We start from the raw sequence: 24,294 nt of genomic DNA, 5'->3' as shown, positions 1-24,294 counted from the left end.
CTGGTTTCAAAACCATGCATATCTTGATGACATCGAACCATGTCTGTCCTTGTTTCACAAAGGGTCTCTGTTTGGGAATGGACTTGTGTCTGGAGAGCAGATATAACATTATTTTGAGCTTGCATATCTTGATCATGAGGCAGTTTGGATGAGATTGCCTTAACAACCAACCCAATATTATGCAGGAACGTACTTTTTGCACTGTTAGTGGACAGGTACCGACCCACTGCAGCAAGAGCTGACATTGAGGTTATAGTTGCCTCGCCACCTTCAAAAGGTGGCGGTTCCACCATTTTTTCCATCGCATGGTGAAAAGTTGAGTTTTTACATTAGTAGTACCAGAACATATGACCATGTAAAATATTAGTTGTACTTTACTGCAAAGTACATAATAAAACCAGGTTCCAAACATATGGCCATGTACCATGGCTAATGTATGGTCTATTTCTTCACATTGTATTGACAACTAAGGATAAAGTGCAAAGTTTATAATATAGTAAGCATAGTATGACATCATTCATATCACAAAACAACTGAGAACAGACAAACATGCAATTGTAACATTGTGTGGGCATGTCCAACATGGAGCTAGATTACAGGTCAAGATAAAAGGAACATCACTCCTCTCTTTTAAACCTTTTAAGGTGCAATGATACGCTAAGACAATTGTGTATAAAATTGAAAAGAGTAATAGGCATTGGCTGCAAACAATGCAGTTCAAGGCACAAGTCAGAGTAAGTAGTAGTTAAAAGGCATGAGGATTAAGGACTTACAACAGGGGCTTTCACTGGTGTAGTCATGCCCTTCATCTTGCTGGTGTGACAGTCCTTGAAGATTTCCACAGCATTTGGTTCATGTACTTTTTGGTCCTTGCGGGCTTTCCCCTACATTTGGAACAAGTCAATATAGATCTGATAATATGGTACAGTGAAATGAGTGAAACTATTGCTAATTATAAGAGCCTCGCCGTGTGCAATATAGCTACGAGATCCTGTCGTCTGTTGGAATTTCACTTTCGTACGGTTGGCCTTGTTCTTTGAACAGTTCACCTATAAGAAGATAGATTTGTGTGGCACATGCGTAAATAGGACTTCAACATGTGATCTGATCACATATATATAATGTACCTGATACTTCATATCAGACCAGTGTTTAACGAGCCCTCTCAAGTCTTCATCTGATATATTTTCCACTAGAGATGTTTTGGCAAGTTCACTATTAGCCCTGCCTTCAAAGTAAGTTTTCCTCAAGTTATACCGATATTGTCGCAGAGCAGACCTAAAAACATGGGTGCTAGCTTGTCTCGTTGCATCATCTTGGCTATCCAACTTGAACCTCATATGTTGAAATTATGGGAGTCTCATTATCAGCAACCTAGAAAGTATGGGACAAAGCAAGATGATATTACTAGTTTCCATACATAACCATACTAATAGATAAATGGTCGAGGAAGGTGTTGAACTAGGTTTCGTCTTTGTCATTCCTGTACCAAATTCATGTTGGGAGGATACGTATGTGACACCTAACGGCAACCCCTGCCTTTGATACTAACTTGGCTGACTCTGTAGCATCACATGGCTTTTTAAACCTGCCTCAAAACGGATCTCCATTCTTCCTCCTCTAGATTTTGTTAACCTATCAAGCATTATCCCTTATGTTTGTTTCCTCTTGCTCCTAGGTTCTAGTCCAACAGCGAACATAGGAAGTGTTAGTGTACATCAAACTGTGAGACTACATGTAAAGAAGCATGCAACTGTAACTTGACTCTAGAAACTACCTTCTTGCTGTTGAAGCTCACAAAGTTCATCTGATCTTTCCAACTCATCTTGTGTCAAGAGTGCTTCAGATGTAGTGTCAGGTGGCAAGGGAGCGTGGAACGTGCTGCTAGCTGAGTTGACCAACGAGTAAATCATGTAGCTGGTGGTATTGTGGAAGGTGTTGCAACAACTACGACTGTCTATGCTTGTTTGGTGGTAGCTATTTGTTTTTGTTTGGCTTGTTCTGCAGCTTGTGTAGCACGATATACATTGTTTGTACAATTTTCCACTGGACTTTGACCTTCTATTGAACCATCAGTACCAGCAGAATCTGTAGGATTCTTCTGCTTCCCTTTCCCTATCATTCTGTGTTGCTTCCTCTTTCTCTGTGCCATGTTAAGTGAAGCCGACAAGAAAAATGAATAATAATTTAGTTGTTTAGAACAAATTGATGTGTGATACAGATGAACTAAACTTTGATGTTAGACAACCACATGATAGGAGGATGTAATATGTACGAAAAACAGGATGACATGATATAACCAGAACTATGATGTGTAAACTAAGCAGAAGACATTTCAATAAATTAGAAGCAATGCAATGGAAGGTAGAAACCATATGAAAGAGGATACAAATATCGCTTTGCCATGTTAGTGTCTCATCATAAATGGAGTTTAAAAAAATGTGAAGCAGTACAAGAAATAAATCATATGCAAGATGAAAGCAACATCACACTACCAAGTTAAAGGTCTCTCGTCATTAGTGCCATTGCATATTCACAGCTTATGATGTGTTAACTAAGGAGAAGGCATTTCAACAAATTAGAATCAATGAAAGCTAGACACCATATGAAAGATGCAATGAATATCACTCTACCAAGTTAAAATAGTCTCGTCATAAGTGCCATTTCAACAAATTAGAAGTAGTACAAGCTATAAAACAATGTGAGATGTAACCTATATCACACTCCCAAGTCAAACGTGTCTTATGATAAGTGATTGTTGCAGGTTACACAACAGTTGTACTTTGATGTAAGAACATTGTGTGATAGACAGATATTGTATGTTCTAGAAACAGGAACACGTGTCTTATTCACAAGTATAATGTGTAAAGTAAGTAGATGGAATTCAACAAAATTAGAAGCAATACAAGCTAGACATCATATGTAACATGCAACCACATATAAGAGTGACAAGTTAGAGGGAGCACCTGTGATGGTGCACTAGGGGAGACGTGCTCATCATCAACACAGCTACGTTGAGTGTCTACGCATGTGTTGTCTTGGAAATCATCTTGCGGGGATGGAGGAGTAGAATCTGTAGAGGCCCTCAGTTTGGAAGGAGCACCTTTATCCGCTGCCTTGCTAACTTCCTTCCGCTTTATTGATTTTAAATTGTCAAGTAAAATCGACAAGAAAAAGCAATAAAATTCACTCTTCAGAGCTCATTCATGCATGATACTGACAATCACTACTTTGATGTAAGGCAAACACATGACACCAGGATGGAATAATATGAAAAATAGGACGGCATGTCATATTCACAACTGTTTGTGTAAACTAAGCAGAAACCATTTCAACAAATAAGAAGCAATTGCAAGCTAGACACCACGTGAAAGATGCAACCAATATGACTCTGCCAAGTTAAAAGCGTCCCATCATAAATGGCATTTCAACAAATTAGAATCAGTGCATGCTATAAATCATGTGAGAGATGCAACTAATATCACACTACATATACGAAAGGTGTCTCGTCATATTGATTGGTGCGGGATACAAAAAACAATAGTTTTATGTAATGACATGCTCAATAGACAAATGTACTATGTACCAAAAATAGGAAGGCATGTCACATTAACATGTACAATGTATAAACTAAGTAGAATAGCACATGCAATTTAACCAGATTGGAAGAATTACAACCTAGACACCAAATGCAACATGCAACCACATATCACGCTACCAAGTTAGAGCAAGCACCTGTGATGCTAGTGTAGGGGAAATGGGGTAATCATGTATAGAGCTATGTTCACTATATTAATCTAGCCTTGTTGTTTCTTCAGAATCATGTGGGGAGGCTGACGCTGCATTCTTTAAATGATGATCTTTTCTCACACAAGAACATTAGTTTGATGTAAGAACATGGCCTGATTTCCTCATCATAAGTGATTGATGAGGGATACACAAGAACATTAGTTTGATGTAAGAACATGGTTAATAGACAGATGTACGTACTAGTAGGTACCAAAAACAGGAAGGCGTGCCATATTCAAAGGTATAGTGTGTAAGCTAAGCAGATGCAATTTAACCAAATTGGAAGCAACACAAGCTAGACATCCGGCTAGAGTGGTGAGCATGATCATCTAGGACCTAAGAGCCCGGTGGGAGGTGGGCTGCTTCGCCACCATTGTGGCTTTTTAGTTGGCTTCCAGGTGATGCCTATATGTGTTGGGCTTGTCACTGGCTCAGCCTGTGCCCTGGCTAGCTATTTGACTTCTAGTGCTCCCGGGATGGTGGTTCATGTAAAAAATATCTTTCCTTATCTTAATAAAGACCGACTTCGGCCTTTCGAATACAAGCTAGACACCATATGCACCATGCAACCACATATGACACTGTGAAGTTAAAGCAAGCATCCTAGGATGGTTGTGTGTGGGAATTGAGATCATCAACTGCAGAGCTATGTTTACCGTCTCGATCGGTTGACACTGCATGTAACATCCCAAATTTTCAATTTGGAATGTTATACATTAGAACATCATTGCATATCATAATTTATTTGCTTTTGGTTTTGATCCTAGAAATTCTACGCAACTCAAGGACCAACGGAGAGAGTTGGAGATTTCGTTATTTTCATATTTGAGTTTTCTCAAATTTTGAGAATAGGATCATTTGATTTTAATTATTTTATCATCAATTATTTATATTACAAAAATATGAGAGAGGGAATAAAATGAATTTCCCAAAATAAAGAAATATTGAGGATTTAATAATAAAATCAAATAAGATTTTATTTCGTAGTTTTTCGATATTTTATTTGAATTTACGAAAATTGTGCGTTTTGCAAAATTGCATTTAGGCCCCAAATAAATGTTCACCTTGTGCGGCTTGATTTTAGAAGCCGGGGAAAATTTATTTCGGGATTTTTGGAGTCCGTTTAGTATTTCGTTTATTTGTTTTTTTGTGCGGAATAATTAAAAAAACGCAACTGACCTACGGCCCGTGTCCGACCCGGACACTAGGCCCGTCCAGGCTTTATAAGCCGGGGAGCACAGCTCGGGGCCTCCAAACCCTAGCGCCCCGACCGCCGCCGCCCCAGCGCCGCCGCGCTGCCGCCGCCGGACCCGTCGCCGGAGTTGCCGGGGTAGTTTTTTTTAGTCGCCGTTTTTTCCCGAAAAACCGTTCGGTTTTTCCGACGGTTTTGTTCGTTTATTTAGTTTCGGTTTTTTTAAATAGATCAGTTTTTCCGATTTATTTAAATAGCGAGCGTTCGTTCGTTCGTTCTAGAAAACGTTCGTCGTTTTTCTTTTCTTGGATTAAATCCGCAATTTTTCTGATCGCGGTTCCTGATCCGATTTTCGTTTTAGTACAACTTTTCGCTCATTTATCGGAATCAGGCAATTCAAGCGCCCGGAGTTTCGTCTCGAAACCCTCTATCCGTTTAACCAACTTAAACAAGTTTTTGCCATTGTAAAAATTGCCCTAGATCCAGAATAGTAAACTAAGCCTGTTTCTTTTGCCGTTTGACTTCCGTTGCTTTGTTTGATTTGATTCTTTTTGCAAAGCGGAGTTCTTAAGTTGAACTTTCTGGTTAGATCTCTTATTTGTGTTTTACCTGTGCATTAGATGAATACTTATGGTACGCTTGTTTTTTCGTCCGTGATAGAATACCCGGAGTGCGCCGCCTGTTACTTCGAATCTCTAGGTTTCGCGGATCATCAGCAAGGCAAGTAACACTTTCATCATACCTCCTACTACCTAGTTTTATTGCATTAGATCAATCCTCAAACATTGCATGATTAGGATCTAATTAAATTGTGGGATGGGAAGTAGTTGAGGTAGTACCTATTACCCGTTGTATTATCAAACCTTTGGGAGTTACTTCTACGTTTGCCTATTATGCCATGCTATGCTAGTAGACGTGGATTGGGTGAGTGATATCCATGAAAGATGTGAGTTTGTAAATTAATGGTTTTGTGACGCCCCCGATTTAATCGTACACTAATCATACACGCAAACGTGTACGATCAAGATCAGGGACTCACGGGAAGATATCACAACACAACTCTAAAAATAAAATAAGTCATACAAGCATCATATTACAAGCCAGGGGCCTCGAGGGCTCGAATACAAGAGCTCGATCATAGACGAGTCAGCGAAAGCAACAATATCTGAGTACAGACATAAGTTAAACAAGTTTGCCTTAAGAAGGCTAGCACAAACTGGGATACAGATCGAAAGAGGCGCAGGCCTCCTGCCTGGGATCCTCCTAAACTACTCCTGGTCATCGCCAGCGGGCATCACGTAGTAGTAGGCACCTTCGGTGTAGTAGGGGTCGTCGTCGAAGGTGGTGTCTGGCTCCTGGGCTCCAACATCTGGTTGCGACAACCAGGTAGAAGGGATAGGGGGAAAAGAGGGAGAAAGCAACCGTGAGTACTCATCCAAAGTACTCGCAAGCAAGGAGCTACACTGCATATGTATGCATTGGTATCAAATGGAATAAGGCTAACATATGTGGACTGAACTGCAGAATGCCGGAATAAGAGGGGGATAGCTAGTCCTTTCGAAGACTACGCTTCTGGCAGCCTCCGTCTTACAGCATGTAGAAGAGAGTAGACCGAAGTCCTCCAAGTAGCATCGCATAGCATAATCCTAACCGATGATCCTCCCCTCGTCGCCCTGTGAGAGAGCGATCACCGGTTGTATCTGGCACTTGGAAGGGTGTGTTTTATTAAGTATCCGGTTCTAGTTGTCATAAGGTCAAGGTACAACTCCAAATCGTCCTGTTACCGAAGATCACGGCTATTCGAATAGATTAACTTCCCTGCAGGGGTGCACCACATACCCCAACACGCTTGATCCCATTTGGCCGGACACACTTTTCGGGGTCATGCCCGGCCACGAAAGATCAACACGTCGCAGCCCCACCTAGGCACAACAAAGAGGTCAGCACGCCGGTCTAAACCTAAGCGCACAGGGGTCTAGGCCCATCACCCTTAGCACACCTGCACGTTGCGAACGCAGCCGGAAGCAGAACTAGCCCCCTTAATACAAGAGCAGGTTTACGTTCCAATCCGGCGCGCGCCACTCAATCGCTGACGTCACGAAGGCTTCGGCTGATACCACGACGCGGGATACCCATAACTACTCCCGCGTAGATGGTTAGTGCGTATAGACCAAATGGCCAAACTCAGATCAAATACCCAGATCTCGTTAAGCGTGTTAAGTATCCGCGAACGCCGACCAGGGCCAGGCCCACCTCTCTCCTAGGTGGTCGGAACCTGCCCTGTCGCTCCGCCTCAAAGATCCACTCGCGGGTGCTCCTACGAGCCGACCCGTCTTTAATCACCACATGTATCATGTATAAAGTAAATAGTATATACCCGTGATCACCTCCCGAGTGATCACGGCCCGATAGTATAGCACAGCAGACGGACAAGAATGTAGGGCCACTGATGATAAACTAGCATCCTATACTAAGCATTAGGCTTGCAGGTAAAGGTAACAACAGTAGTAGCAAGGATAGGCTATGCATCAGGATAGGATTAACGGGAAGCAGTAACATGCTACACTACTCTAATGCAAGCAGTATAGAGAAGAGTAGGCGATATCTGGTGATCAAAGGGGGGGCTTGCCTGGTTGCTCTGGCAAGAGAGAGGGATCGTCAACTCCGTAGTCGTACTGGGTAGAAGCGGCGTCAGCCTCGGTGTCTATCGAGGGAAGAGGGGGGAAACAATAAATATATAAGCAAGCATATGCATAGTGATGCATGACATGACAAGTAACGACGTTAGAGGTGCCCTAACGCGGTAGTAGGTGATACCGGTGAAAGGGGAAAACATCCGGGAAAGTATCCCCGCTGTTTCATGTTTTCGGGCAGAGGAGCCGGAGGGGGAAAGTTGCGAGTTTGACATGTTAGGGGTGCGTGGAGGACGAACGGGCTGCGTATCCGGGTTCGTCTCGTCATTCTGAGCAACTTTCATGTAGAAAGTATTTTCATCCGAGTTACGGATTAAAAGATATGATTTTCTAAAGATTTTAATAATTTCTGGAATTTAATTAATTATTTAAATTAATTTGAAAAACAGATTAATGACATCAGCATGATGTCATGCTGACATCAGCAATCAACAGGGTTGACTTGGTCAACCTCACCAGTGGGTCCAGTGGGACCCACCTGTCATACACTGTTTAGGTTAATTACATATTAGTTAATTTAAACATGATTAATTAACTTAATTAATTCACTAATTAATTCACTAATTATTTATTAATTTTATTAATTCATTTTTATTTTATTTCGTTTATTGAAGTGGGGCCTATAGGTCAGTGAGATAGGGGCGGCCCAGTCAGCAGTTGACCCAGTCAACAGGTCAACAGGGGGCCCTGGGCCCACCAGTCAGTGGCCCAGGTGGTGGGACCCGCGGTGCCAGGTCAGCAGGGCCGGCTCTCGCCGCCGGCGACCAAAAGCACGGCGCCGACCTGCCGGAGTTCGCCGGAATTTGTGCTCAGGGCACGGATCCGCGTGTGCCTGGGCCCGTTCGAAAAAGCGCGAAGACGCGCATCTAGTGGTGGTGGTGGTTCATCCCGAGGTCGCCGGAGCTGTCGCCGGCGAGCAGAGAGGCGGACGTCGGGGCTCGGGTGAGTGGCGGGTTTCGTCTGCAGGCCACCAAAATGGGCGGGACCGGTCGCATTCGAATGGCAAGACGACGGCGGAGCGAATGGGGGTGCCTGCGGAGGCTGTGGTGGCCGGAATCGAGCGCCACGGGCTCGACGGCGGCGAGGTGGTTCGGGCGTGAGGCGAGGCCGCCGTGGGCGCGAGCCAGCAGGGCTCACTAACGGCGCGTGTAGAGGGCAGAGAGGAGGACCGAGGTCCTCACCGGCGTTGAAGGGGAGTGGGGGCGTCGAGGCATGAGGGAGTTCGTCGCGGAGGCAGTCCGGCGAGGAAGGGCTTGACGAATCCGGCGAGGGCGGCGCCGTGCGCGGTCGTCGGGGCTGAGGACGGGGACGACGAGGTCCAGCAGCTGCGGTGAGAGGCGGCCCCGGCGTGGGCCACGGGCAACGACGGCGGCGGGGGGGGGGGCTGTGTCGCCGGTGTCGAACGCAGGGCGCGACGGGCCCCGATCTAGATCGGATCGGGGGAGGGGCGGGGAGTGGCGACATGGGGGGGGGGAAGTAGTGTGTGGGCTAGGGTTTCCAGGGGGAAGTGGATAAGAGGGAGTGGGGGAGTGGCCGGCTGGGCCTGGTGGTGGCCCAGTTGGGCCTGTGGTCAGCTGGGCCAAAGCCCGGGGGGGTTCTCTTCTATTATTTTTTTTGTCTTTTGTTTTTATTTATTCTTTTCTATTTTAATTCATTTAAAAGCATCTAGGCTTTTTATAAAAATGCGTTTACTTCACCATAATTACCGATGCAATAATAGACATAGCCCAAACATTTTATTTTTAATATTTGAAAACTTTTATTGTCGAGTTTAAATTTAAGTTAGAATTTGACGCGGTTTCGAATTATCCTGAGATTAGTAACAGTAATCGCAGATGTCACGGCATCATTAGGAGAGTTTTACTATAGCCAAATTATTCGGGCGTTACAAATCTCCTCCACTACAAGAAATCTCGTCCCGAGATTTAGGAGGTAGATGGAAACAACGCGGGGTATTCATCACGCAGGCGATCCTCGCGTTCCCAAGTGGCTTCGTCTTCACAGTGATTCGACCACTGGACTTTGAGGAATTTGATCGCCTTCTGACGTGTGCGGCGTTCAGCTTGGTCAAGAATGCGGACCGGATGCTCTTTATAAGAGAGGTCCTGTTGCAATTCTAGCACTTCATGATCCACCACTCGGATTGGATCCTTGAAGCAACGGCGGAGTTGTGACACATGGAACACATCGTGAACCTGAGAAAGGTTCGGCGGAAGCTCCAGTTGATATGCCACCTTTCCACGCCTTTCGAGAATAGTGAAGGGACCGATATAGCGAGGAGCTAGCTTGCCCTTGATCCCGAAGCGGTGAGCACCCTTCATTGGTGTAACTCGAAGATAAGCCCTTTCGCCAGGTTGATAGACCATGTCTTTTCTGACGTGACTGAGCAGTCTTGAGATTCTCGCGAATAATGCGAACTTGTTCTTCGGCCTGTTGGATAATATCCGGACCAAAGAGTGGACGTTCCCCAGTTTCTGACCAGTTTAGAGGGGTTTGACACTTTCGTCCATATAGCACTTCGAAGGGGGACATCTTCAGACTAGCTTGATATCTATTATTATAAGAGAACTCGGCATATGGAAGAGATTCCTCCCATTTCTTGCCGAATGATATTACACAAGCTCGAAGCATGTCTTCGAGAACTTGGTTGACACGTTCAACCTATCCTTGCGACTGAGGATGAAATGCAGTACTGAACGACAGATGAGTTCCCATAGCTTCTTGGAAACTCGCCCAAAACCTTGAAGTGAATAAACTACCACGGTCTGAACTGATAACCAGTGGGATACCGTGAAGTGAAACAATTCTGGCCATGTAGAGAGTAGCAAGCTGACTAGCAGTGATTGTCTCTTTGACCACCAGAAAATGGGCAACTTTGGAAAGCCGGTCAATGACGACAAGAATAGCATCATTACCTTTCTGCTATTTGGGAAATCCAGTGACGAAGTCCATTTCAACATGGTCCCACTTCCATTTAGGAATGGAGATAGGTTGCAGAGTTCCAGCAGGCCTTTGATGCTCTGCTTTGATTCGGCGACAAACGTCACACTCAGCAACATAACGAGCAATGTCCTGCTTCATATTAGACCACCAGAATCTTTGACGAATATCCTGGTACATCTTTGTACTACCAGGATGGATGGACAGAGGCGTATCATGAGCTTCTTGCATAACCCTTTTAGTCTTATCCAGGTTTTTCTTCGAACATGGTACCACTAGGCGGCCTTTGAAATACAAGGCGCCATCGTCGGCGATCGTGAAGAATGAGGGCTTTCCTCTTTTGAGGTCGCGCTTAATCTTGAGGACTTCATCGTCACATTTCTGTATCCATTTGATGGTGTCCACAAGATCTGGTTTCGCAACCAGGGTATTGAGAGAACCCTTGGAAACAACATGGAGGTTCCGTTTGGGGAAACCTTCGGGAGGGGGAGCGAGTGATCCCGGAGGAACAATATGGAGGTTCAGCCTTCTAAATTCTTCGGCAAGCGAGGGCTGAACTTTGTGGACCTGGAGGTGGTTGCAGTAAGACTTGAGGCTCAAGGCATCATCCATTACATTAGCCTTGCCGGGGGTATAGGATATACCCACGTCAAAGTCTGCAACAGTCTCCATCCATCTCTGCTGACGGAGGTTCAGATCTGGCTGAGTAAACAGATACTTCAGACTTTGATGGTCAGTGAAGATCTCGCAACGATTACCGAGAAGGTAATGTCGCCACTGCTTCAGTGGATGAATGACAGCAGCAAGCTCGAGGTCGTGAACTGGGTAGTTTTCTTCATGAGGGCGTAGTTGACGAGAGGCATAAGCAATCACTCTGCGCTCCTGCATTAGGACACAGCCTAATCCTTGGCGGGAAGCGTCGCAGTAAATGACGAAGTCCTTCTTAGTATCAGGTGGTGCAAGCACGGGGGCAGAAGTCAACTTGTCTTTGAGCGCCTGGAAACTTTCCTGACACTTGTCTGTCCAGTCAAACTTGACACCCTTATGCAACAGATTAGTCAGAGGCCTGGCAATCTTGGAGAAGTTCTCGACGAATCGACGACAATAGCTGGCGAGACCGAGAAAACATCGGACTTGCTTGACGTTCTTCGGAGGAGTCCAATCGAGAATAGCCTGAACTCGTTCAGGGTTGACGGCAATACCATCCTTGGACATGACATGCCCAAGATAGGTTACTTCGGGGAGCCAGAATTCACACTTGGAATACTTAGCATACAGTTGATGTTCTCGAAGTTTCTCTAGCACAAGATGCAGATGTCCAGTATGTTCTTCCTCGTTCTTGGAAAATACAAGGATATCGTCCAGATAAACCATGACGAACTTGTCGAGGTAATCCATGAATATATAATTCATCAGATGAGAGAAGGTGGCGGGAGCATTCGTTAAGCCGAATGACATGACGGTGTACTCGTATGACCCATACCGAGTCACGAAGGCGGTTTTTGGGATGTCCTCTTCACGAACACGGATCTAGTGGTAACCCAACCTCAAGTCGAGTTTGGAGAACACTGATGAGCCAGCCAGCTGATCATAAAGATCATTGATTCGAGGAAGTGGGTATTTATTCTGAATGGTAGCTTGGTTTATAGGACGGTAGTCTTGGACTAATCGGTTTGTCACATCCTTGTTCTTAACAAAGAGAGAAGGTGCTCCCCAAGGAGAGCAACTTGGGCGAATGAAACCTTTGACAAGAGATTTGTCGATTTTCTCCTTAAGCTCGATGAGTTCATGCAGCGGCATCTTATAGGGTCGTTTAGCTATAGGGGTGGTGCCGGGTTTCAAGTCGATGATGAACTCGACAGCTCTAGCAAGGGGAATCCCTGGAAGTTCTTTTGGGAAGACTTCTTGGAATTCACGAACGACGGGAATGTTTTCAATGCCCTCGAGTGGTGCAGCGTTCAACGCGTTCAAGGCATAAAGTCATGCCTCGGCGTTCTGAACTAGATGAGCTTGGTAAGCTATTATTTCGTCAGAAGGGTGTAGCAGATGGACGACCTTAGTGGCGCAAACTATAGAAGCAGTATGCGCTTTCAACCAATCCATTCCCAGAATGAGGTCGATGCTACAGGACTTCAGTACGATGGGAGAGGCAAGGAATTCCAGCCCTTCAATTTCAATGGGAACATCGTGACTAACCATAGAGGTTTGACACTGGCCCGCAGGAGTGTGTACCACAATCGCAGTGTTCATCTCTTCGTATCTAATGCCATGCATGAATGCAAACTCAGCTGATATGAATGAATGTGATGCTCCTGTATCAAATAAAACAGATGCTGGTACTAAATTTACGAGGAGTGTACCCATCACGGTAGCAGGCTGGTCTAGAACTTCATTGAGATCAACATGGTTGGCATGAACACGACCATAAGACTTGGCACTGTTGTTGCGTGGCTGGTTGCTTCCACGGCCAGTTGCTGGGAGGGCCAGTTGATTCTGGTTTTGATTGCAATCCCTAGCACGGTGACCTGGCTGACCACACTTGTAGCAGAGGCCATTATTGGGAGTGGGAACAGGAGCTTGTGGTGGTGGAGCTGGAAGTCTTGTCTGCCTAGTTGGAGGAGCAGGCAGACGAGGTGCAGCATAGGTCTGCCTTGGGGCAGGTGGATTCGGTTGGTACATGCTGTTGGGAATCCATATTTTGCGCTTCTGCGAAGACGGGCTTGAAGATGATCCCGTGTCACGGCTGCGCCTGTGAGAGCTCTGGTATTCCTGCAGACCAGTTTCGACATTGATGGCCTTGTTCACCAAGGTGGCGAAATCAGTAAAGTCGTGCACTAGAAGTGCGAGCTTGATGTCAGCTTGAAGGCCATCACGGAACTTCTCCTGTCTGTGTGCATCAGTTGCAATGTCTTCTTCAGCATAGCGGGACAAGTCCATAAACTCCCGCTGATAAGCTTCCATAGTTTTTTTGCCTTGGGTGAGGTTGCGGAACTCACGCTTCTTCCGGTCCATGACTCCCTGAGGAATGAAGCGAGCACGGAAGGCAGCTTGGAAGTCTGGCCAGGTGATGATTGTTCCAGGTGGCAGAGTACGTCTGTGGCTGTCCCACCATTGAGCCGCGGGTCCTTTCAGGAAGAAAGAAGCAAAGGTGACATAGCTGGCAGGGGCTACATCAGCAGACTCCATCTCATAGGTGATGTCACGGAGCCAGTCGTCAGCATCCAGAGGCTGAGTTGAGCTGCGGTACACGGTTGGGTTGAGGCGCATGAAATCTTGCAGAGTCACTTGGGTTGGCTGCTGGTTCATATTGGGGCGAGGAAACTGAGCCATAATATTCTCCATGAACTGACGATTCAGCTCAAACTGTTGCATCATCCCAGCCATGTACTCAGGCGGTGGTGGGGCGTTGCCACCACGACCACGACCACCTGGTCTAACCATCCTGCTAATATTTAACAGGGGTAGTTCAGCATTGAGGAATTGCAAAAAACAAGAATCATTCATGATGAAACATGCACAACGAACGTAGCACGATAGATACTACATAGTAGTCGGCATATCTTACAAAAGAGATCAGCATAGAGTTCGTTACACAGAGTTCGGTACATAGGCTAAGAAATCATAGGCGGCACACAGGCTCGCGGCGAATGCATCTAACACTAACAAGCAAGTCTACATCAGTCCCACGCGGTACTGCGGAGGTAGGTGTAGCCCGACAGCTGGTAGTGACGCGAAGGGAAGACCTCCACGCGAGTAGCCTGGGGTCCGCGGGTACTCTGGTGCGGAACCCGATGCGCAGGTGGCAGGAGAGGGCCCAATGTAGGAGAGTAGCCTCCCACATCTGGCCAGCCGATGCCCTGGGGCATCACGGTCCGAGCAGGGTAGATCGCAGAACGCGACAGACCACCAGAGCGGACAGAGGGGTGCAACAGCGTCAGAGCACGATACAGGTGCTGACGGGTGGTGTACAACTCGTGGCGAAGAGCTCGGTTAGCCCTATCCAGCCCATCAGCATGCAGAACCAGGTTCTGATGGTAGAATGGCTCTCGGGTGACAGTGGAGTGGGCAGCAGTGTAGTAACCCTCCGCACCAACATCGGATGCGATAGCAATGTGCCTGAAGGGGGAGGTGTCCAACTCCTGATACTCTCCATGAAGACGTGTTAGAGCAGCATAAGCAGCATCGTGGACCGCCATATCGATAGTCACTCCAACACCATGAGCAGTGTGCAGCACGGTAGTGGAGTCATACTCCCGAGAGTAGAGGTGGACGATGGCACGGTACTGCTCCTAGTTGAAGTCCTGATACTCCTCATACACGGTGTACTCAGGGTGCCAGCGATAACCCAGATAGGTCATCATCTCAACTAACACAGCAGGTGATCCTGAGGCACCAATGGCCGTCGTGTGGCGCACGACCTGCCTCGTGGGTTCCATCTGAAAACAAAGATGTTTTCACAGGAGTCAAATGACAATGTGGATAATGTTCAAGTACTACTCTAAAGAATAACTAGGGCTTATCCAACTTTGGGGTGAACGTGGTCACGGGATCCTAGTGTTAGAGTGAGTAAAATCGTTTAACCCGAGTAGAAGAGAGTTCAGAGTCCCAGAGTAAAGGTCGAGGAGTAAAAGATCCTAGTACCACCCGATGGCGACGTGGGCCCGTAAGGCACACAGCCAAGTTAGTAAAAGTTTTTGCAATGTCTAGACTCGACTTCGGCCAAGGAGTGTGGAAGGGGGGTTCCTACAGGCAGTCGGCTCTGATACCAACTTGTGACGCCCCCGATTTAATCATACACTAATCATACACGCAAACGTGTACGATAAAGATCAGGGACTCATGGAAAGATATCACAACACAACTCTAAAAATAAAATAAGTCATACAAGCATCATATTACAAGCCAGGGGCCTCGAGGGCTCGAATACAAGAGCTCGATCATAGACGAGTCAGCGGAAGCAACAATATCTGAGTACAGACATAAGTTAAACAAGTTTGCCTTAAGAAGGCTAGCACAAACTGGGATACAGATCGAAAGAGGCGCAGGCCTCCTGCCTGGGATCCTCCTAAACTACTCCTGGTCGTCGCTAGCGGGCATCACGTAGTAGTAGGCACCTCCGGTGTAGTAGGGGTCGTCGTCGAAGGTGGCGTCTGGCTCCTGGGCTCCAACATCTGGTTGCGACAACCAGGTAGAAGGGATAGGGGGAAAAGAGGGAGAAAGCAACCGTGAGTACTCATCCAAAGTACTCGCAAGCAAGGAGCTACACTACATATGTATGCATTGGTATCAAATGGAATAAGGCTAACATATGTGGACTGAACTGCAGAATGCCGGAATAAGAGGGGGATAGCTAGTCCTTTCGAAGACTACGCTTCTGGCAGCCTCCGTCTTACAGCATGTAGAAGAGAGTAGACCGAAGTCCTCCAAGTAGCAACGCATAGCATAATCCTAACCGATGATCCTCCCCTCGTCGCCCTGTGAGATTGCGATCACCGGTTGTATCTGGCACTTGGAAGGGTGTGTTTTATTAAGTATCCGGTTCTAGTTGTCATAAGGTCAAGGTACAACTCCAAATCGTCCTGTTACCGAAGATCACGGCTATTCGAGTAGATTAACTTCCCTGCAGGGGTGCACCACATACCCCAACACGCTTGATCCCATTTGGCCGGACACACTTTTCGGGGTCATGCCCGGCCGCGAAAGATCAACACGTCGCAGTCCCACCTAGGCACAACAGAGAGGTCAGCACGCTGGTCTAAACCTAAGCGCACAGGGGTCTGGGCCCATCGCCCTTAGCACACCTGCACATTGCGAACGCGGCCGGAAGCAGAACTAGCCCCCTTAATACAAGAGCAGGCTTACGTTCCAATCAGGCGCGCGCCACTCAGTCGCTGACGTCACGAAGGCTTCGGCTGATACACTCCCGCGTAGATGGTTAGTGCATATAGACCAAATGGCCAAACTCAGATCAAATACCCAGATCTCGTTAAGCGTGTTAAGTATCCGCGGACGCCGACCAGGGCCAGGCCCACCTCTCTCCTAGGTGGTCGGAACCTGCCCTGTCGCTCCACCTCAAAGATCCACTCGCGGGTGCTCCTACGAGCCGACCCGTCTTTAATCACCACATGTATCATGTATAAAGTAAATAGTATATACCCGTGATCACCTCCCGAGTGATCACGGCCCGATAGTATAGCACAGCAGACGGACAAGAATGTAGGGCCACTGATGATAAACTAGCATCCTATACTAAGCATTAGGATTGCAGGTAAAGGTAACAACAGTAGTAGCAAGGATAGGATATGCATCAGGATAGGATTAACGGGAAGTAGTAACATGCTACACTACTCTAATGCAAGCAGTATAGAGAAGAGTAGGCGATATCTGGTGATCAAAGGGGGGGCTTGCCTGGTTGCTCTGGCAAGAGAGAGGGATCGTCAACTCCGTAGTCGTACTGGGTAGCAGCGGCGTCGGCCTCGGTGTCTATCGAGAGAAGAGGGGGGGGGAAACAATAAATATATAAGCAAGCATATGCATAGTGATGCATGACATGACAAGTAACGATGTTAGAGGTGCCCTAACGCGGTAGTAGGTGATACCGATGAAGGGGGAAAACATCCGGGAAAGTATCCCCGGTGTTTCATGTTTTCGGGCAGAGGAGCCGGAGGGGGAAAGTTGCGAGTTTGACATGTTAGGGGTGCGTGGCGGACGAACGGGCTGCGTATCCGGGTTCGTCTCGTCATTCTGAGCAACTTTCATGTAGAAAGTATTTTCATCCGAGTTACGGATTAACAGATATGATTTTCTAAAGATTTTAATAATTTCTGGAATTTCATTAATTATTTAAATTAATTCGAAAAACAGATTAATGACATCAGCATGATGTCATGATGACATCAGTAGTCAACAGGGTTGACTTGGTCAACCTAACCAGTGGGTCCAGTGGGACCCACCTGTCATACACTGTTTAGGTTAATTATAGATTAGTTGATTTAAACATGATTAATTAACTTAATTAATTCACTAATTAATTAACTAATTATTTATTAATTTTATTAATTCATTTTTATTTTATTTCGTTTATTGAAGTGGGGCCTATAGGTTAGTGAGATAGGGGCAGCCCAGTCAGCAGTTGACCCAGTCAACAGGTCAACAGGGGGCCCTGGGCCCACCAGTCAGTGGCCCAGGTGGTGGGACCCGCGGTGCCAGGTCAGCAGGGCCGGCTCTCGCCGCCGGCGACCAAAAGCATGGCGCCGACCCGCCAGAGTTCGCCCGAATTTGTGCTCAGGGCACGGATCCGCGCGTGCCTGGGCCCGTTCGAACAAGCGCGAAGACGCGCATCTAGTGGTGGTGGTGGTTCGTCCCGAGGTCGCTGGAGCTATCGCCGGCGAGCAGAGAGGCGGACGTCGGGGCTCGGGTGAGTGGCGGGTTTCGTCTGCAGGCCACCAAAATGGGCGGGACCGGTCGCATTCGAACGGCAAGACGACGGCGGAGCGAATGGGGGTGGCTGCGGAGGCTGTGGTGGCCGGAGTCGAGCGCCACGGGCTCGACGGCGGCGAGGTGGTTCGGACCTGAGGCGAGGCCGCCGTGGGCGCGAGCCAGCAGGGCTCACTGACGGCGCGTGTAGAGGGCAGAGAGGAGGACCGAGGTCCTCACCGGCGTTGAAGGGGAGTGGGGGCGTTGAGGCGTGAGGGAGTTCGTCGCGGAGGCAGTCCGGCGAGGAAGGGCTTGACGAATCCGGCGAGGGCGGCGCCATGCGTGGTCGTCGGGGCTGAGGACGGGGACGACGAGGTCCAGCGGCTGCGGTGAGAGGCGGCCCCGGCGTGGGCCACGGGCAACGACGGCGGCGGGGGGGGGGGGGGGGCTGTGTCGCCAGTGTCGAACGCAGGGCGCGATGGGCCCCGATCCAGATCGGATCGGGGGAGGGGCGGGGAGTGGCGACGTGGGGGGGGGAAGTGGTGCGTGGGCTAGGGTTTCCAGGGGGAAGTGGATAAGAGGGAGTGGGGGAGTGGCCAGCTGGGCCTGGTGGTGGCCCAGTTGGGCCTGTGGTCAGCTGGGCCAAAGCCCGGGGGGTTCTCTTCTATTATTATTATTTTTTTGTCTTTTGTTTTTATTTATTCTTTTCTGTTTTAATTCATTTAAAAGCATCTAGGCTTTTTATAAAAATGCGTTTACTTCACCATAATTACCGATGCAATAATAGACATAGCCCAAACATTTTATTTTTAATATTTGAAAACTTTTATTGTCGACTTTAAATTTAAGTTAGAATTTGACGCGGTTTCGAGTTATCCCGAGATTAGTAACAGTAATCGCAGATGTCACGGCATCATTAGGAAAGTTTTACTGTAGCCAAATTATCCGGGCGTTACAGGTTTATCTAAAGTGGCAACTTAAACACACATCTGGGTGGATTGAGGTACCTGGGTATTCCATGATTGCCTTTTTTTTCTTTATGGACTGCCACCCAGGCCCAAAGGGATCATGAGATTTTTCATACTAGAAACTTCCGTCTGCAGCCACAAGCTATTATGGGCTCTAGCATAGTTGATTAAGTCATGCGAACTCTTAGAGGGTAGACTAGCAGATGTAGGGGAAAGTAGGTGTAACGGTCTATCCATCGTAAGGTGCTAGCGCTTCTGAAAGACTATGTCTCGGTCATCCGTTTCTCAAACACCGTGTAGCGCAAGAAACCAAACGGAGGCGATCGAGTCTTGTGGCGAAAAGTGCGCAAACCTTTGCAGAGTGTATAAACTAATCATGGTTAGCCGTGTCCCCGGTTATGGACATCTTGAGTATCTAGTACTTGGATTATCATGTGAATCTCATCATGTTACTCTAAAATTTAATTTTGATGGGTTTTGTCTAATGATGATGCTTAATTGGGATTGAGAATGCTGTCAACCATTCTCAATGTTTAACAACTACCATGATAGTTAAATAAAATTTATTCCTTTGCAGTAGGGAAAAATTAGCTTTACACAAAACTATAACCATAGAGCTTTCCACCAGCCAAATATGCATATAGTATAGTTGTTTCATTCCATTACTCTCTATGTGTTACTTTGCCAGCATATTCCATGTGCTGACCCATTTTCGGGCTGCAACGTTAATGGTGCAGACTTTTCAGACAACGATTACGGAGTTTTAGGTCGTGGTTCTATACTCAGTGATGCCGTTGGAGTTGATGGACTCACTTATCTTCCAAGCCTTCCGCTGTTATGGTTATTAGATGGCCTTAAGCCATATTTATTGTAATAAGTTCTCTATTGAGACGCTCGATGTAATAAGTGTGTGATTGCTACTCTGTTATAAATCCTTCAAGTACTGTATGGTGTCAGCACTACTGATCCAGGGTTGACACCTGAGCACAGAGATCAGACTGTTTGAGGTCTAGTCGCTACAAAGATGGTATCAGAGCACACGCTGACTGTAGGACACGACCACTAAGCTAAAGACCTAGATCACTATTCACTCTTTTCTCTTCTGACCTCTCATCTTTTCTACTCTTTAGGATGGCGGATGCAAGGAACAAGTTCACGCAACCGGATGAAGATACACCCTTCGGACGTCACCTGAATGAAGTTACTAGATACCTGAACATAGGAGTACCAAGCTTCACCAGAACATACAACGCCACCTTACCTGAAGAAGAGCGCTGGATGATTCAAGTTCAAGTTCCAGGAAGGACGTTCATACCAGTCACTGAGCCCATAGAGTTTTCTTTTGATGCACCAACTTGGAGTCTAGGAAAGAGCATGGCAGCTCACATCACCATGGGACGAATTGGAGAAGTCTACCGCAATGATCTCAAGAATACTATCTACCAGATTTGTGGGCGCCGAGATGAGCACTAGGAGATGATCAGCACCAGAAAGGATAGATCAATTGCAGCTTTTATCCAGGAATTAAACCAGCACATTCGATGTCAGGAGAACCAGATGTGCGCTGACATGATAGACCTGAAGAAGGCAAGGACAAGAATCAAGGAACTGGAGGAAGAACTCAAGGCTACACGTGAAGATTATGAAGAAGAAATTGAAGTATTAGTGGATAAGAATGCCGACCTAACAATGAAGATCGGGATATTTATGGGAGGCCCTACACCAGTAGATGAAGACGAAGAACCCAAGGAGATTCGCCCGGAAGACTACATCATCATCGACGACATCGTCTCGGACCCAGATGATAGCGATGATGACTATGTTGATGAAGCCGGAGCATATATCATGGAGTATGCAACCGAAGAATATTTCTAGTAAACCACCTCATCAGTAGTAGTAGTCCACCATGTAAATATAGTAGACCGAGCACTTTTGCAATAGTTAGATTGATTGTATTCCCTTATTTGATTGAATGAAGTGAAATGTTTGCTTTTGCCTCATCTGCATATGGGTAGTGTTTTCTCTTTAGACCCCCTCTATTCTTAAATCTCATCTTTTCTAAACCCTCAGATGCCTCCGAGACGTGACCCCGGATTTACCTTCCCACCGGAGCTCACCCAGTTGATCCAGCAGCAGAACACATTGATGCAGTTGCTAGTCCAGAATCAGAATCAGGGGAACAACAACAACAACCCACCACCACCACCACCTGTTGATCACTTAGCCCGTTTTCTTAGGCTGAATCCTTCGGTATTTTCCAGTAGCACCGAGCCGATAGTAGCAGATGATTGGCTCCGCAAGACAGCTAGAGAGTTGACCACAACAGGATGCACAGATGCGGAGAAGGTGAAGTTTGCCGCACATCAGCTTGAAGGACCCGCAGCATCATGGTGGGAGAATTTCACAGCCACTTTCCTTGTCGACATTGTCACATGGGACCAGTTTCAGCAGGCTTTTCAAACTTCCCATGTTTCAGCAGGAGCTATGGCCTTGAAGAAGCTAGAGTTTCGCAACTTGTGCCAAGGAGGACGGACAGTTGGCCAGTATGTGGAGGACTTTAGTAAGTTAGCACGTTATGCCCCAGATGACGTTGCTACAGATGCAGCTAAGCAGGAGAAGTTTCTGGAAGGACTGAATGATGAGTTGAGCATCCAGTTGATGGTAGCAACCTTCAACAACTACCAGGAGTTGGTAGATCGTGCTCTTATGATTGAAGGGAAGTAATAGCAAATTGAAAATCGCAAGAGGAAGTATGCACAAGGAAAGTACAATTCAGGAGCTCAGCAGAAGCCACGATTTACCCCTAGATCGGGAGGACATTTTCAGCATACCCATGGAGGAGGTAGCTTGCACAACCACAATGGCACCAAGAATGGTAATGGTAATTGAGGAAGCAACGGCCAGAACTGTACCAACCCATCAACCCCAGCCAAGAAAGACCTGAGCCAAGTCACTTGCTTTAAGTGTCAGAAGACCGGACATTATGCCAATGAATGTCCTGAAGGCCAGAATGGCAATGGAAGCTCTGGGAAGAAGCCGAACCCTTTCAACAGGGGACAGGTGAACCACGTTAATATGGAGGAGGTTGAAGAGCAGCCGGATGCAGTAATCGGTAAGTTTTTGGTTAAGTCATTTACTGCACTCGTTCTTTTTGATACTGGTGCATCGCATTCATACATATCAAGGGGATTTGTGGATAAGTATAACTTGCCCACTAAGGTTCTTAGAACACCTATGCTAGTAAGCTCACCAGGAGCGGAGTATATGGCTAGTCAAGGATGTTTCCAAGTGCCATTAAGTATAGGAAGGCATATTTTCCCAACGGATTTAATTATTCTGGAATCCCAAGGTTTGGATGTAATTCTCGATATGGATTGGCTGTCGATGTATGGGGGAAACATCGATTGCGCCAGTAAGACAATTTTGCTTACGACGCCAGAAGGAAGAAGGATCAAGTATGTATCCCGGCATGCGCCAAATAGGACACAAGTAAATTCCTTATCAGGAGTTGTGCAGGAGGAAGTACCAGTGGTAAGGGATTTCCCTGATGTATTTCCCGAAGAGTTGCCAGGCATGCCACCGGATAGAGATATTGAGTTTTTGATTGAGCTTTTGCCAGGCACAGGGCCCATATCAAAGAGAGCATATAGGATGCCCGCAAAGGATTTGGTGGAGATTAAGAAGCAGATTAAGGAGTTACTGGATAAAGGTTACATTCGCCCAAGTTCGTCGCCTTGGGGATCACTAGTACTTCTAGTGGAGAAAAAGGATGGATCGTAGAGGATGGTTGTTGACTATCGTGGGTTGAATGAAGTAACGATCAAGAACAAGTACCCACTACCAATGATCAGTGATCTGTTTGATCGATTCCAAGGAGCTAAGGTATTTTCCAAGATCGATCTGCGATCAGGATACCACCAGTTGAAGATTCGAGAACAGGATATACCTAAGACAACTTTTACCACCAGGTATGGGCTGTACGAGTATACCGTTATGTCATTTGTTCTGACTAACGCACCTGCCTATTTTATGAACATGATGAACAAAGTGTTTATGGAGTTCTTGGATAAGTTCGTCGTGGTGTTCATTGATGATATTCTGGTTTACTCGAAGAATGAAGAGGAGCATAAGGAACATTTGCGTTTGGTTCTTGGAAAGCTCAGGGGACATCAGCTATATGCCAAGTTTAGCAAATACGAGTTTTGGTTGAGGGAAGTAGGATTCCTCGGACACGTTATATCCGGAGAAGGAATAGCAGTTGATCCCACTAAAGATCATACCGTGACCAAGTGGGAGGCACCAGCAACAGTTGGAGAGATACGGAGTTTCATTGGACTCGTAGGATACTATCGGAGATTTATTGAGAATTTCTCCAAAATTGCAAAACCTATGACGGAGTTCTTAAAGAAGGATACCAAGTTCAAATGGACTGAGAAGTGTGAGGCTAGTTTCCAGGAGTTGAAGAAATGCTTGGTTACTTCACCAGTGTTGATTTTGCCACACTAGACCAAGAATTATGAGGAGTATTGCGACGCTTCACGGCGAGGACTTGGAGCAGTGCTTATGCAGGAAGGGGGAGTTATTTCATATGCCTCACGACAACTGAAACCCCACGAATTGAATTATGCCACGCATGATTTGGAGTTAGTAGCCGTAGTGCATGCATTGAAAACATGAAGACATTTCCTCATTGGAAATCATTGCGAGGTGTACACGGATCACAAGAGTTTGAAATACATTTTCACGTAGAAGGAGTTAAACCTCAGACAAAGGAGATGGTTGGAGCTCATCAAAGATTATGATATGAGATTGCATTACCATCCCGGAAAGGCTAATGTAGTAGCTGACGCATTGAGCCGTAAGAGCCATGTCAATACACTAATGACGGGAGAAATACCAAAGGTGTTAGCCGAGGATCTTCATGAGCTATGTTTGGAAATAGTTCCGAGAGGCTATGTGGCAATATTGGAGATTCAGTCAACTTTGATGGATAGCATCGGAGAAGCTCAGAAGACTGACAAGGAGATTACCTCTATAAAGGAGAAAATGAGCTAAGGAAAGGCTAAAGGATTTCGTGAGGATGAGCACGACACCCTATGGTTTGAAGACCGTGTTTATGTGCCCAATGACCCGGAGATCAGGAAGTTGATTCTGCAAGAGGCACAAGATTCACCATATTCGATTCACCCAGGAAATGCCAAGATGTATTTGGATTTGAAGGATACTTTCTGGTGGACCGGAATGAAGAAAGATATTGCGGAGTATGTAGCGGTTTGTGACGTATGTCAGAGAGTAA

General features: G+C 46.5%; 1 protein-coding gene across 1 annotated transcript; it reads right to left on the bottom strand.

Annotated features, from left to right (window-relative positions):
- Positions 1 to 12,805: 12,805 nt before the first annotated feature.
- On the bottom strand, positions 12,806 to 13,920 carry LOC147959987 (uncharacterized). The gene is made up of 2 exons (XM_087533080.1): positions 12,964 to 13,920; positions 12,806 to 12,874 (listed from the first exon to the last, which is right to left on the bottom strand). The coding sequence occupies exons 1-2, from the start codon at positions 13,918 to 13,920 to the stop codon at positions 12,806 to 12,808; spliced, it is 1,026 nt and encodes a 341-aa protein (XP_087389206.1).
- Positions 13,921 to 24,294: the final 10,374 nt, after the last annotated feature.

Source organism: Triticum urartu, chromosome 7A, assembly GCF_056163025.1.
Source record: "Triticum urartu cultivar PI428250 chromosome 7A, HENAU_Tu73, whole genome shotgun sequence".
In the NCBI taxonomy this organism is placed as follows: domain Eukaryota; kingdom Viridiplantae; phylum Streptophyta; class Magnoliopsida; order Poales; family Poaceae; genus Triticum; species Triticum urartu.
The sequence above is the reverse complement of the archived record's forward strand: the minus strand, read 5'-3'. Positions and strand labels throughout refer to the sequence as shown.

Coding starts and splice junctions, on each gene's coding strand:
- LOC147959987 (XM_087533080.1), bottom strand. CDS start 13,920: ATGAACCAGCAGCCAACCCAAGTGACTCTGCAAGATTTCATGCGCCTC. Junction 12,875..12,963: donor CCGTGATGGGTACACTCCTC/GTAAATTTAGTA, acceptor GCATGGCATTAG/ATACGAAGAGATGAACACTG.